Source organism: Neofelis nebulosa, chromosome 15 (genome assembly GCF_028018385.1).
Source record: "Neofelis nebulosa isolate mNeoNeb1 chromosome 15, mNeoNeb1.pri, whole genome shotgun sequence".
Taxonomy (NCBI): Eukaryota; Metazoa; Chordata; class Mammalia; order Carnivora; family Felidae; genus Neofelis; species Neofelis nebulosa.
Window position 1 is genome coordinate 3036687 of NC_080796.1, and position 15577 is coordinate 3052263.

General features: G+C 39.5%; 1 protein-coding gene across 1 annotated transcript in view; it reads left to right on the forward strand.

The window, feature by feature from the left end:
* The first annotated feature begins 1090 nt into the window (after positions 1 to 1090).
* LOC131495882 (ankyrin repeat domain-containing protein 26-like) overlaps positions 1091 to 15577 on the forward strand; it is a 42776-nt gene continuing 28289 nt past the window's right edge. Inside the window, exons 1-3 of the mRNA XM_058701055.1 lie at positions 1091 to 1159; positions 8717 to 8846; positions 9155 to 9216. Of these exons, the coding sequence (XP_058557038.1) occupies positions 8738 to 8846; positions 9155 to 9216 (171 nt within the window). The 5' untranslated portion in view covers positions 1091 to 1159; positions 8717 to 8737. The remainder of the gene's footprint in view (positions 1160 to 8716; positions 8847 to 9154; positions 9217 to 15577) is intronic.

The following is a 15577-nucleotide window of genomic DNA, read 5'->3' on the forward strand; positions in this document are numbered from 1 at the left end:
TCCACAATGTCTAAAAACTTGACACATGTCAACATCACCCCCCTCCAAAAAAGCCCAGTTTACAAATGAGCAGTACACATAACCAGACCCTTTTCCAACGACAACATACAGATGGTCAACAGACACATGAAAAGATGCTCCCCCAAACTACAACGAGATACCACGTCACACCTGTCAGAATGGCTACACTCCAAGACACAAGAAGCTAGTGTTCGCGAGGATGTGGAGACAAAGGAAACCTCTTGCACCGTTGGTGGAAATGCAAATGGGTGCGGCCCCTGTGGAAAACAGTATGCAGGTTCCTCAAAAAATTAAAAACAGAACTCTCCTATGATCCAGTAATTGCACTACTGGATACTACCCAAGAGAATACAAAAACATGAATTCCACGGGACACACGCACTCCTGTGTTTATTGCGGCATTGTTTCCAACAGCCAGCGCAAGCGTCCATTGACAGCTGAGTGAACGAAGAAGAAGCCCTACATGAATGTATGTGTGTGTGTATATGTATATCCATACACACACACACACGCACGCACACACACATGCACACACACACACTGTAATATTACTCAATCATAAAACAATGAAATCTTGCCATTTGCAATCACCTGGATGGAGCCTGAGGGTAGTATGGTAAGCAAAGTCAGGGAAAGACAAATACCATATGATTTTACTCATGTAGCACTTAAGAAACAACAAACGAGCAAAGGGAGGAAACAAAAGGGGAGACAAACCAAGAAATAGGCTCTTAACTGCAGAGAAGAAACGGATGGTTGTGGAGAGCAGGTGAGTGGTGGGAAAGGTGAAAGAGATGATGGGGATGAAGGAGTGCCCTTGTCATGATGAGCACGGGGTGAGTATGGAGTTGGTGAATCACTATATTGTACAACTTAAACTACTATAACTCTGGATGTTTCTATTACTGGAATTAAAATAAAACTTAATGACAAAACCAGAGGCCAACTTTTCATTATACCAAGAAACTTCGTGGAATAAACAGATAGGTGACCTTTCCCTTAACTTTTTTAAATTTTGTTTTTAAATGAATGAACATGTTTTTGTTGTATTTTTTTGCTCTAAAGGCTTTCTGACAAACCTGGTCCTGACGATTCATGGTCTACCTCATCTAGCGAAGACTTAGATTTTGGTACCAAGGTAAAGTACCCTCCCGTGAAACTCACTTTCCTGCTCTGAATTGAGTTTTCTCCCTTATTCACTCTGAAAATTTAAGAGGAGCCTGTGTATCATCATTTTATGTGTGTCATGGAAAGTTAGCAAGGACAAACCACTCTACAGATACATGACGCGTTGAATGTTTTGTTTTGTTTTGTTGTACTTTGGTAAATCCTACAGGTGGAGGCTGATAAATGAATGGGCTGGAAAATATATAATGACCGTCAAATTATATTGGGAAAAGCTTTCCCACAATGGAGGCAATATGACGTTTGCTTAAGGATAAGGATTCTTACTGTGATCATAACATGACTGATAATACTCATGCCTAAATGAAACCTGATTGGGTCCAAGTATCTATTGTAGGTTGCCCCCCGCCCCGGGCACGTTTTATTTTGGTGAGATACAGCATTTTCCTTTGGCTCTATCCTTTGTTCTCCATTTAGAATAAAATCATATTAGAAAATGTAGAAATTTAGATGTTTACATTATTTCTCAACATTTACCTTACAAAGGTGTTCTCCTGTAGTTTTGAAATAACTCCATGAGGGGTAAGTTAAAATTGTGCATCTCCCCGAAGAATACGTATTTTGCTGAAAAGAGTAGCTCTATGGGCAGAGGCTCTTCATAGCCAAGGTGTCAAATTTCTAATTTCAGAAATCTTGCCCATTCTAGCTTTGAACACTATCTCCTCCTAGTCCTTGTGTCAGATTCTAAAATTTAAAGTTTCAGACATCTGATATTTGTTTCAGTATTCATTTCAAAGCCCCTAAATCATGATAAGCTCCTGGAGGTTAGGGAACGCACTGGTTTGACTCCTGGAGCTCCTAAAATAAAGTCTTGCTTGGAAGAAGCAATGTCATGGTTTTTGAATGTGAACAAATGAGTAGGGAAATGGAATTCCGTAGAATGGAGTTTGAAAAGTAACCAAATACGCATGATATATCACAATTAAATATGTGAAGTTAAAAAGTCAGGCTTCAGTTTATATTCCGTTTTAGTGTTTAACATGTATACACGCAAATGAATTCTATTGAGGAAATCAGGAGTTACATAAGAAAGAAGGTTACAGTCTATTTTTAGTATCCTCCCATTGTGAGCTTAGAATTGCAGAGAAAAAGTCCTCAGCCTTTGTTTGTTTAACCCCATCTGTGTCCCATTACCTACATCCTTTGAAGGTTCCCATTTCTTCCTAGAATTCTCATTCCCAATTCTTTCTCCATAGTGAATGTTGACGTGTTAGGAACCTCTCTTTTTCTGTTCTTTTGTTAGTCTAGTAATAATTTCTAGCTTTTCGGAAGCGAAAGATGCCAGGAATTGAACAATGTATTTATAGTGAAAAAAATTAAATTCTTTATTACAGCATTTATAACCAGATAACTGTAGAGTGATAAGAGTCAGTATTATTAGGGATATACTGTGAATCAAAGCCTCTTTTACCTAAATATTATATAGATAGATAGATAGATATAGATAGATAAATAGAGATATATAAGATACACATATATACACATATATTGTTACACTTATGTATAAACACACACTTATATATATACATATTTATGTACACCTATACATACACACACACACATGTATATACATATGTGTATACACATATATGGAGACATATATCTTTAAACGGTTTAAAAGTGACTATTGTTCATAGTATATTCCCAATCCTACTTATGTACCTGTTGAAAAATATATGTTGTTTACACTTACGTTCTTTGGCTCACATTTTTCCTTTTCTTTTTTCTCTTAAGCTCATGCTTGATTGATTGGTCATGTGTTGTTTTTTTTTTTTTCCTTTTTCCCTCTTCTCCCCCCATGCTTTTTATGGTATTTTAAATTTTTTTTAAAGTTTATTTATTTTTGAGACAGAGAGAGACACAGAGTGCAAGCGGGGTAGGGGCAGAGACAGAGAGAGACTCAGAATCCAAGGCAGGCTGCAGGCTCCGAGCTGTCAACACAGAGCTCAACGTGGGGCTGATAACCACAAACCGTGAGATCATGACTCATGAGCTGAAGGTGGATGCTGAACTCACTGTGCCACATATGTGTTCCCCGCACCAGGCTCGTTTTTTTTTTTTTTTTTTTTTTTTAATTTTTTTTTTTTCAACATTTTTTATTTATTTTTGGGACAGAGAGAGACAGAGCATGAACGGGGGAGGGGCAGAGAGAGAGGGAGACACAGAATCGGAAACAGGCTCCAGGCTCCGAGCCATCAGCCCAGAGCCTGACGCGGGGCTCGAACTCACGGACCGCGAGATCGTGACCTGGCTGAAGTCGGACGCTTAACCGACTGCGCCACCCAGGCGCCCCGAGGCTCGTTTTTAATGGTTTACCCCTACCCTAATTTGTCCTTGCAGAAACGATTTCTTTAGTGTCTGTTCTTTTAGTACATCACTTTCTGTCAACTCCATTGTCAACATATTGGTTATGGAATTCTACTGTCTGTGTGTGGATTCCATCCAGGACTCATTGCCTCACAAAGTTTATTATTCTTGTTTTTCTCTTTCTTGGTAGGGGCTGAGCTAAATGTTTTTGAAATGCTTGTATTTCTCTTGGAAAGGGAGGGAGAGAGAGAAAGAATGAGCAAGTGCTCGTTGTTGTGATCTGACAATATGCAAGGTATGATCTCAGTCCTTTTATATTTGTGGAGGGCTGTTTTGTGACCCAGGATGTCACTTGGAGACATTGGAGAATGTTCTATGTGCACTTAAGAAGAATGTGCGTTCTACTGCTGTTGGATGAAAAGATCTTAATATATCGGTGTTGATATCCATATATATAAATGTATATATATGAGGCCAATAGAGAACTATGTATATCTGAATACATCTGGTCCAATGACACATTGGATCTGTGTTTCCTTACTGATTTTCTGCCTTGACGATCCGCCTATTGCCATAAATGGAGTCTTAAAGTCGTCTTCAATAATTGTGTTTGAATGTATACATTTAATCATGTTCGTGATTAATCGATTCATATGTGTGGGCATTTCACTTTGGGTCCATAAACATTTGCAATTGTTAGCTCCTCTTGATGGATAGACCCTTTAATTATGATCCAATGCCCTTCAGAATCTGTTACTACAGTCTCTGATTTAAAATCTAGTCTTTCTGGAGGAAGTGTGGCGACTCCAGCTTTCTTTTGACTTCTAGAAGCATGATAGGTGGTTCCCCATACCTTCACTTTGCATCTGGAGGTGTCTTGGGGTCTGAAATCAGTTTCTTGTTGACAACATATGGATGGATTTTGTTCTTTGGTTTTGTGTTGTGTTTCATCCATTCTGATTCCCTGTGTCTTTTGATTGGGGCATTGAGTCCATTCACATTCAGAGTGATTAGTTAAAGATATGGATTTAGTGTCATTGTGTTATCTGAAGGTTTCATGCTTTTGGTGAGGCCTCTGGTCCTTTGTAGTCTCTGCTGCTTTCCACTCACAGAGTCGCCCGTTAGGATCTCCCGCAGGGCTGGTTTAGTGGTCATGAACTCCATTAGGTTTTGTTTGTCTGGGAAAGCCTTTCTCTCTCTTTCTATTCTAAATGTCAGCCTTGCCTGGGAAGGGATTCTTCGCCGCAGATGTTCCCATTCAGCACATTGACCGTTTCCTACCCCTCCCTTCTGCCCTGCCAAGTTTCATTGGACAGGTCTGCTGCTACCCTTATGTGTCTTCCCGTGTCGATTAAGACCTGTTTGTCCCTAGCTGCTTTCAGAATTCTCTCCTTATCTTTGTATTCTTCCGGTTTCGCTATGACATGTCGTGGTGTTGGCCTGGTTTTGTTGACTTGGAAGGGAATTCTCTGTGCCACCAGGACTTGGATGCCCGTTTCCTTTCCCTGATGAGGGAAGCTCTCAGGTATACGTTATTCAACAAAAACCTTCTGCCCCTTTCTCTCACTCTTCTTCTTCTGGGACTCCTAGGATGTGGCTAATATTTCATCTCACCGAATCACGTAGGTCTCTAGTACCTGCCTCGTGGTCAATAATTTCCTTTCTTTCCTTTCTCTTTCATCTTTGTCCACAATTGTATCTTCTGTTTCACCGATTCTGTCTGCTGCTTCTCCCATCCTTGCTGTCACTGTATCTAGGTTACTTTGTATCTCCTTTACACCATTTCAGCATTCATCGTGATGATTCTTTAGGTCCTTGATCTCTGAAGCAGTAGATTGTCTGCTGTCTTCTATGCGTGATTTCAAGCGTAACTATGTGTCTTATGAGTGTCATTCCAAAAATGTGCTCACATATATTGTTTCTGTCTCTTTTGAGCCTTTATCTGGAACTCTTTTCTTCCAGGAATTTTTTTTGAGGAGAATTCTTCGATTTCATTGTTTTGGCTAGATTCCTGCCCTTTATGTGTGTTAATAACTTGATCTGTGTCCCACACTTGCGAATACTACTATATTAAAAAGAGCTCCTACAGTGTCCAGGGCCTGGCAGTTGAACAAATATTTTTGGAGTATGTTGTGTGTACTCTTTCGGTGGGTCTTTGGCTGCTTTTCTCGCTACTTGGAATGGTGGTTTGGGCCTTCCACCAGGTGTGCTTTGATTTCTTTGTTGAAGTAATCCTGGAAAAAAAGGAGAAGAATGTGGTGAAGAATCCTTAGCCCAAACAAAAAGAGAAATGACTGGAGTGGAAAAAAAGACCAGGAAGTGCCTCAAAGGAGCTAGAGTTCATCCAGGAAGAGAGGGAGGAAAATTAAGAAGGAGATCTAGAAATGTATAGAGAAATTGCACAATCAAACAAACCAAAAACCAGAACACAGCAAGAAAGGAAAAAAATATATATATAGATCTATCTATATATACCTATATATAGATATATAGGTATATATTAAGATAGATATAGATAGATAGATAGATAGATAGATAGATAATTAGCTTTGACCCACGTCAACTCGAGACTACTAGGCTGTTTCCGAAGGGAGAATAGGAAAGAGGAGAGTAGAAAGAGAAAAAAGGGGAAAGAGAAGAAAGGGAAAGCAAAGGAAAGAAATGATGGGCGCCTGGGTGGCTCAGTTGGTGAAGCGTCTGACTCTTGAATTTGGCTCATGTCATGTTTCGCTGTACGTGGGTTCTTAACCCCCATCAGGCTCTGCAGTGAGAGCATGGATCTTGATCGGGTTCTTTCTCTCTCCCTTTCTCTGTACCTCTCCTGCTTGATCACTCACTTTTTCTCTCAAAATAAAGAAATAAACATTAAGACTGAGAAGAAAAAGATAAAAAGAATAATAATTCAAATGAGAACAGACAAACAAAGGTAGAAAACCAGAGGAGAATTGTCTACTGGTACCTGGTACTGGTGGCTGTGCTGGTCTAGAGGAGGGGCTGTCTGGTCCCATCAGTGTCAGTCTCACTCCCACAGAGAGCAGTTATGAGGCACAAAGAGGCAGGGTTTTGTGTAATTGGCCTGCCTCCAGTGAGTCTCACTGTCCGTTCCCTGAAGCCCCACGATGTTGGTCATGGAGAGAGAAATGGCGACACCCCAATCTCTCCTGCCCACACGAGGTGTCTCAAAGCTCACTGTTTAGGCCGTCCTCACAGAATATCCTGGGGGCCCGGCTCCCCTTGCTGCAAATTCTCCTGTGCTCCCTGAGCACTGAGCTGGGATTCAAAACCCTATAGGATCCCACTTTACTCAGACCTGGTTTTGGAGTAGGACCACTCTGCCCAGTTGACAAAGGGTCTCTGGCTCATGCCTGCAGAGTCTTTTTCCCTTGGGCAGGGTAATACCTCCCCTTTACACCATACTCAAGGTGTTCTCTCCCAGTGTTTCACTGAGAGCCTAGGGGCGGCTCCCTCCCCACCAGGCATGGGAGGTTGCAGCTCTTTTCTAGAGAAAGTCTGGCAACCTTGAAAATTCTGTTTTTTAGCCTCTAAGGCTGTTTTGCAAAGTAGAATTGGCTCTCTGGACCTCTCCTTGGTCTGTGGTCTGGACAGGTTTTCTCATATCCAAATACACTTACCACAGCCTCTCTCTCTACCTTCCTTTCATTTCTCCACCAAAGGGCTTCCCCCACTCCATGCCTTTGCGGACCATTTTATTTCTCCCAATCTGCATACACACCCTTCTGTCCCGCCAACCTGTGTCTTTGCATCTGTGGAGATTTTTCTGTCCCTCTGCAGCCTGTATTCCTGGTATTCCGAGTGTTGTGACCTCAATACTGCTGTGTTTGATGGTCAAGGGAAATTCTGATCACTCTCCTCTGCCATCTTTCCTCTTCCTGCCTCCTTTTATTTTCCTTTTCACAATTTCACACTTTTGTGTAGGTTTGCAATATTATATCAGTTTAATATGTTTTATAGATATTTACGATGGGCTTTTCTTACAGGAAGTGTATTGATCTGAATTTTCTCTCTTTTCCTTTTTTTAAAGTTTATTCATTTATTAATTGTAGAGAGAGACAGAGAGAGCATAAGTGGGGAGGTGAAAAGGGACAGAGGGAGAGAGAGAAAATCCCAAGCAGACCCTGCACTGTAAGCGCAAAACCAGATGGGGGGCTTGAACCCATGAACTGCAAGATCATGACCTGAGCCAAAATCAAGAGTCAGGTGCTAACTGAATGAGGCATTCAGGCGGCCCTAATATTTTCTTTGGAAGTCCCCTGGGTACTTTTAATTTAATATGCCTTAGTTTAAAGACATTGTTTCTGACCCATTCCCTTTCCTCTTCCCTGACTCTTTGTAATCTGCTCTGTCATTTGTGTTCCCTAGCCTAATAAATAGCAGCCCTGGAACAGGAAATGTCCTGGACTCCGAACTTCCCTGAAATCACCATATCCAGTCACTCACCACATTCGATATGTTGTACCGGCTTACCATTTTTCATATGTTATTCCTGTAATTCACTCGCTCACCTATAATTTTGAAGTACTCTTCTGGTTTTGCTTCCTTTACGTTCGTCCTACATTGCTGCCAGAGTGACCTTTCTAAAATATACTTGTGACGATGTCACTCCTCTGCTTATTCAATGGATCCCCATTACCTGAAGGTGAAAATTCATGTTCTAGCATAACACTGCTCTTTTTTTTTTTTTGGTTTCGTCCTGATGTTCTAGTAATATCTCCCTGTCTATCCCATTCCCAATAACTCTGTTCCAGTTTTGCCATATTGCATAGGTGTTTTCACTTACTATATTATTTCATACTTGATTCTTTTGCCATTATAGAATGCCCTTCACACCCTCCCTGTGCACTTTGTCTATCTTTTAAGATACAGCCCTATCTTCCCAGCATTTGCTGAGCTTCCCAAATGTAAGTCTTTTCTCCTTTGTGCGTTCACTGTACGTTATTCACTTCCCTTGCAGAACTAGTGGATGTTATTTTTCTGTCCTTACCTGTTTTCATGCATCTCTACTGCTACTAGCATATAGAACAGACTCTGTCTTGTATTTATATTTCCAGCTCTTCCCCAGATCGTGGCTATGACTTGACAGATACAGTATGTGCTTGTCTTTTTGAGTGGGTGAGTGCATGACCAAATGAATCAATGTGATATTTTTCTGAAGTTGGGTTTTTGTTTTGTGCTGTTTTTCTAGGAAGGAACATCAAAGTCAGCAATGGAAGCAAAAGAAGATGGTGTTGGTATTATTGAAAATGTGCCACCAGAGCAAGCAGTTAATGACAGTTTGACTTCTGCTGGTGGAGTGCATAAAAATTACAGAAGCGGTAAGCTAGTGAATCTCTGTGAGTTGTTTTCCTATGATTAAATGCTAGTATGAAAAAAATCTGGAAGTATGTAGATCCAAATATATTATCCTTTTTTCGTGAAGGTATTTTTTTGTTGCTATCTTTCTTTAGAAGTATCCCAAGTACTACCCCCTTTTACTTGTGGAAAATCGTGAACCCCCTGAACATTTTTCTGCTATTGGTTTTATTTTATTGAAATATTCATGAATGGAGATAGACTTGTGTATGTGTTTAAAATTCATAGTAACACATATTTTCATTAATTTATCTGTGACCCTATTCTGTAGATATCATGTCAGCAATAAAATTAGGAGAAGAGGAAGATGTAGAATCACCTTCTCTTCATGAGGTACTTTCTTCTTATTATTTTTAAGTATAGGCATGGAGTGATGTTAAAACATCCAAGACATGCGTTGACTTTGACTTTTGAATGATTAAAATAACATCGCAGTCATATTTGTAGTAATATAAGTAAAGTAATGATGATGTATTCTAAGGTGACAACTAGGGAAGGAGGTAAAAAAGTCCTGATCTCTTAGGCCCAGGCAGCTGCTGCATAATGCTACAAGCGCTGTATTTGAAATCAAAGACATGCTAGCATCTTGGTTCCGTCACTTCCTAGCTGTGGGATCTTGGAAAAACTTGCCCCAAGGTCAATGACCTCGTTCCTAAAAATGGCACCAATACCCACCTCTTGGTTATGCATAATGAACAAATGTGGCAAAGTTTTGTAACCTGTAAAGGGTGCTATAGAAACAGAAGACAAAATGATCACAGTGGCTTTTAGTGACTTACTAAATATTGAGGATACTTTGGTGAATGTTTGTTTATTGTTGAGAGTGGGGTGGGGGGAGAGAAGATCCGAAGCAGGCTCTGCACTGAGAGCAAGGAGCCCAATGCAGGATTTGAGCTCATGAACTGTGAGAACATGAGCTGAGCCAAAGTTGGGCGCTTAATCAACTAAGTCACCCAGGCCCCCCAAGAATATTTGTTTTAAATGTGAAGATGTCTGAAGGCCAATAAAATGGTCGTAGGGTCCAGAAAAGAATGGGAAATTAGTAATGGGTTTTTGATTTTCTAATTTGGCACTATGTTAAGTTCCGGTAATCTCTTAGGGGAGATATCATATAGGTATACAGTTGACCCTTGAACCAGGTGGGTTTGTACTGTGGGAGTCCACTTACACACAGATATTTTTCAATAAATAGAGTACCATAGTGTAAATGTATTTTCTGTTCCTTATGGTTTCTTTTTCTATTAATTCTTTCTTTTGAGAGAGAGAGTGAGTACAGAGTACGTGGGTAAGTGAGGGCAGGGTGAGAGAGAGAATCTTAAGCCGATTCACACTGCCAGCATATTTCTTTCTCTTTGATATTAATTCATTTGGCTGCTAATAATTTAAAGATTTCTAATTCTCTAGTTATTAATCCTTAAAAAGTACTCAAATGCACTTTAGTGCTTGTTATAATGGATGGTAAGCTAAATAGTTTTTAAGGTGTGTAACATTAAAAATCATCTAACTTATTTTTTGGTCGAGTTAACACGTAATGAATTGTTTAGTTCCAAAAACTGACAAGCTTAAGTTTATGAGTTCATATTTTTCTTCTGTCTTAGGCTAAGGCAAGTTAGTTTTCACTTCTTACAGGAAGTTACAATCCAGTGACTTGGGAACAGCTAAACATAGATGAAGAAAGTTAACAGTACAATTGTAATTATTTTCTCATTTTTCTTTGTCCGTACTTGATTACTTAAGGACAAGGTGTTTTTACAAACATGTATCCTGGCAGAAAAGACATGTGAAAATCAAAACAAGGAAATTAACCATCCGTTTTTGCAACTGCAAAAAATGACTCAAGGACCAGCAATGAATAAGGAATGTGATAGGGAGCATGATATATCTCTATATTTAAGACATGCTTCTATGCAAAACTTTGAGGAAATGTGGATCAAATAAGGCAAATTAGACTGGAAAAATAGCTTAAAGCTCATCACCAGTGAGTGAAAGCTGAAGTTTGGTGAAATTTGTTAACAATACAGCATTCCTACTCATCTTGAAGAAGAACCACCACGGGGTCACTCTAAGGAGGAACCAACTGAAAGGAAATACCTTCGAATTGGACAAATACTGTACTTGACTGTGAGGAAGAAGATGCATTTGGAGTGTCTGTCTTGGTAGTATTTCAGGCATTTCCTGAACAAAAAGAGCCTAGTCTTTTTTTTTTTTTTAGAATATTGGTAGGATATTTATTGAAATTATGAACCGCAGAATCTAAGCAGGTCGTGGGGAAAAGGGCAGATGAAAAAAATTCTCTTCTTAAAGAAGAATGTTGTAATAAGTTTAGGAGCTAGACATGAAATTTTGACCCAAACATCTTTAAGATGCACAGACACACACACACACACACACACACACACACACACACACACACACATTTCTTTCTTTTTTTTCCAATATATGAAATTTATTGTCAAATTGGTTTCCATACAACACCCAGTGATCATCCTAAAAGGTGCCCTCCTCAATGCCCATCACCCACCCTCCTCCCCCTCCCACCCCCCATCAACCCTCAGTTTGTTCTCAGTTTTTAACAGTCTCTTATGCTTTGGCTCTCTCCCAATCTAACCTCTTTTTTTTTTCTTCCCCTCCCCCATGGGTTTCTGTTAAGTTTCTCAGGATCCACATAAGAATGAAACCATATGGTATCTGTCTTTCTCTGTATGGCTTATTTCACTTAGCATCACACTCTCCAGTTCCATCCACGTTGCTATGAATGGCCATATTTCATTCTTTCTCACTGCCACGTAGTATTCCATTGTGTATATAAACCACAATTTCTTTATCCATTCATCAGTTGATGGACATTTAGGCTAAAAAGAGCCTAGTCTTGAAAATGTCATTCTCTCTCATTCATACTCTGGGTCCCCAGAATATGCTTGCCAGTGATCTTCTAAGCTTTCTTTAAATGAAAGCAAATCATCCGGGACATATAAATCAAAACCACACTGAGATACCACCTCACACCAGTCAAGAGTGGCTAAATGAACAAACCAGGAGACTATGGATGCTGGGGAGGATGTGGAGAAACAAGAACCCTCTTGCACTCTTGGTGGGAATGCAAACTGGTGCAGCCACTCTGGAAAACAGTGTGGAGGTTCCTCAAAAAAATGAAAAATAGATCTACCCTATGACCCAGCAGTAGCACTGCTAGGAATTTACCCAAGTGATACAGGAGTGCTGATGCGTAGGGGCACTTGTACCCCAATGTTTATAGCAGCACTTTCAACAATTGCCAAATTTATGGAAAGAGTCTAAATGTCCATCACCCGACGAATGGATAAGGAAATTGTGCTTTATATACACAATGGAATGCTACTTGGCCATGAGAAAGAATGAAATATGGCCATTTGTAGCAACGTGGATGGAACAGGAGAGTGTGATGCTAAGTGAAATAAGTCATACAGAGAAAGACAGATACCATATGTTTTCACTCTTTTGTGGATCCTGAGAAACTTAGCAGAAGACCATGGGGGAGGCGAAATGAAAAAAACAAAAAAACAAAAAAACAAAAAACCTTCGAGAGGGAGAGAGGCAAACCATAAGAGACTCTTACAAACTGAGAATAAATTGAGGATTGATGGGGGATGGGAGGGAGTGGAGGCTGGGTGATGGGCATTGAGGAGGGCACCTGTTGGGATGAACACTGGGTGTTGTATGGAAACCAATTTGACAATAAATTTCAAATTAAAGAAAGAAAGTAAATCAGACTATGAAAATGAGAACAAACCAGACATTGAGCATCTTTTTAACAACAATGAGGATTTTAAAAATGATATAGAAAATAAAAAATAAAGAACCCACTAGTTACATTTAAAGTGAAAGAAGGCCAAGAGAGTTTGACATGCAAATGGCAAAAAATATGGACCAAAATACCACCGATTGTATATGTGCTGCCGAAGCGAGCACGACCACCGATTAAAATTAGACCTCAGTCTAGTGATTCAGAGAGCCTTTTTGATTTGTGGCTTGCCTCCTGCGATGTGATGAAACACATGGTTCAAACAAAAAAGCATGATATTTCTGCTGTCACAAACACTTACGAGAAAACAAAACCAGTACAAGACTTTTTTCCAGAAGACATTATATGCAGATAATGACAGTACTCATAACTGTAAAAGTATTGATTCTGAATTAGAAATTGTGAGTTCTTCTTCAGCATCTAGTTTTCCAGCATCTGAAGTACATCTAAGTGAAGAATTACATCAAGATATGCAAAGGTTTAAGAATGAGATAGGCATGTCACAAGTAGAGTTCCTGTCTTTGGAAAGAGATAAAGTTCAACCTCCAAAAGAGAAGGAGGTCTGCCTTGATGTTACTCTTGTTTTTTCTCTTTAGCAATTATCTGATCCATTCTGATTTTCCACTCAAGAGAACAAGAGTGTGCATACAATGGAATTGTCTAAATAAGTAATTGTGTCTGGAAATAGATTATTTCTGCTATCTAACAAATAGGAGTTCAGGGAAATATTCTTGTGATTTGTTTTCCTTAAAGTTTCTGTGTCAGTCTTCCAAGTAGTATATGAACTGGGAAATTAACTTAACTATATAAGTACCATGTGACCTCATGAACCAGAATAACCATAAAGAAACTGCTTAAAAAACATAATGATCTCCAGGTTGTTTTTTTAAAATATATTGGCTTAAATATAAATTGCATTTCCATGAACAATAAAATGAGAAAGAAGCAATAACTAAGAGAAGGAATACAAACACATTCCCAGCTAAAGCAATCTATGTATTGCTTCAGTATGTGTCCGTAGACTCTGGGTCTAGGGTTCTTGCTTGTCTAGCAAGACAGCAGTGGGATGCAGGATTACAATGGGAGAGACAGCTAATGTCCCGGAGAACACAGGAGCCCGGATTAAGGGTCCTTGCTCTGTTTTTAATAGGATCAGAAGGCTTCCAAACATGGTGATGGATGTGCACAAAGAGACAATCAATCTGTGAACATGACCTCATGGGCATGAGGGAAAGGGGGTTTCAAGATATAGGGTGTTAGGGGTTAGGGTCAATGTAAAACAAAATCCTGGTGCCTGGCAGATGGTTGTTAACAGCTGACCTGAGGCAGCTTCTCTATTTATCTTAGCTAGTCTAGGGGAGAAGACAGATGCTACCCCAGGATCCACAAGGCACCTTTCTTTTGCTAATTAGCTCCCCTCTGGGCATCTTCACCCTGCAGCCTACAGCCTATAGCCCTACTTACCTGTTTACCTCATTTGGTCCTTCCTTCCTGTGAAAGCAGCTTTCTGCCATAGTACTAAATTGGGGAGTGTGTCCTCCTGAATATCTAATCTTGTTTACCTCTCACACCTTGGTCTTGGAGCCTTTGCCCCACCCTCTCTATACCTAGATACCTAATATTGTTTACCCAAACTTGGGTGTGAGCATCCTATGGCTTTGTAATTTTCTATGCCTGGTTAACCCATCAGTTCAGGCTCAGGGAATTCCTAAGCTTATTCCCCACAAAAATAGGCAGTCTTGTCTGTTTTATTCACATTCTTGGAACTTAGAATTTCAACATGACCCCTTTGAGATAGGCTTAATAACAGCTATTTGTATTATCACCCCTTTTTTCACATTTTTAAAATCTCATTCTCAGATGTTTCTGTTGAGTCAAACCTTCACTAAAGTATGATACCTTTTGGCCTGTATGATTTTTACCATGTAGGTAGCATAAACCTTCAGCAAACCTTCAGTATTTAACTCCAAGGGAGAAAACTGAGTTTTGAGATGTGTGGACTTTAGAAATAGACAAAATCTAGAGATACCCTCCTTTAAAAGAATAAGTAGCTAATCTCCTCATCCCCTATCAAGGTATTAATTTACTGTGCCAAAGTCACACTTTTCATGCATCTGACTAATTTAATGAATTTGTGGTCATTTCTCTGATTCAGCATTCAAGAATTGTATCGTCTCTTTTGGTGCCATAAAATGCTAGCTAATGCCACTTTAGGAACTTGGGACAAATCGTTTAAGCTTTTTGAGTTTTACTCGCATTATCAGTAGCAAATGGGATTAAAGGTGATCATTACTTTTATACCCTCTCCCTATAAAATTTTATGGTTATTGAATGTGAGATTCGGAGAGCATTACTAATTACCCATAATTCCACCCTAACGTCCATTTCACTTTGTTCCTTTTGGGTTGTGGCAGACTTTGGTTCATAAATTTTAGGGGACACTGTGACTTTTTTTGAGAACCTTAGGATCCAAAAGAAAAGAATTGTAAAAGGCAGTCAGGGAAAGTATAGCTCCGTGCAGAAAGAGGAAAGCTTCCTGGTTTTGTTACTGGAGCACCTCCATGTCACATGTTTTAAATCTGGCTGTTGTGTTAAACCCAGGTGGTAAGGATAGAAAAGGACAAATTTTGTCTCTTGTCTTTTTATTTCTTTGTATCTCTTGGTCAGATGGGGTGGGGGTGGGTGGGGAATTCTCAGTAGCAAAGTGTGGATATGAATAAGAGTACAAAATTAAGAAAGCCCTTTTAGAAATTTTGGTAACTTCTGCCTTTTTTTATTTTCAACAGAAATGAAGCAGAGTTTATAAAAATTACAATTATTGTAATGATAAAGTAAACACAAAATATTTTCCTCCATTGAATTTATGACAAACTAAGTGTCAACTGATAAAGTTAATGAAAAAACCTTCTTTTT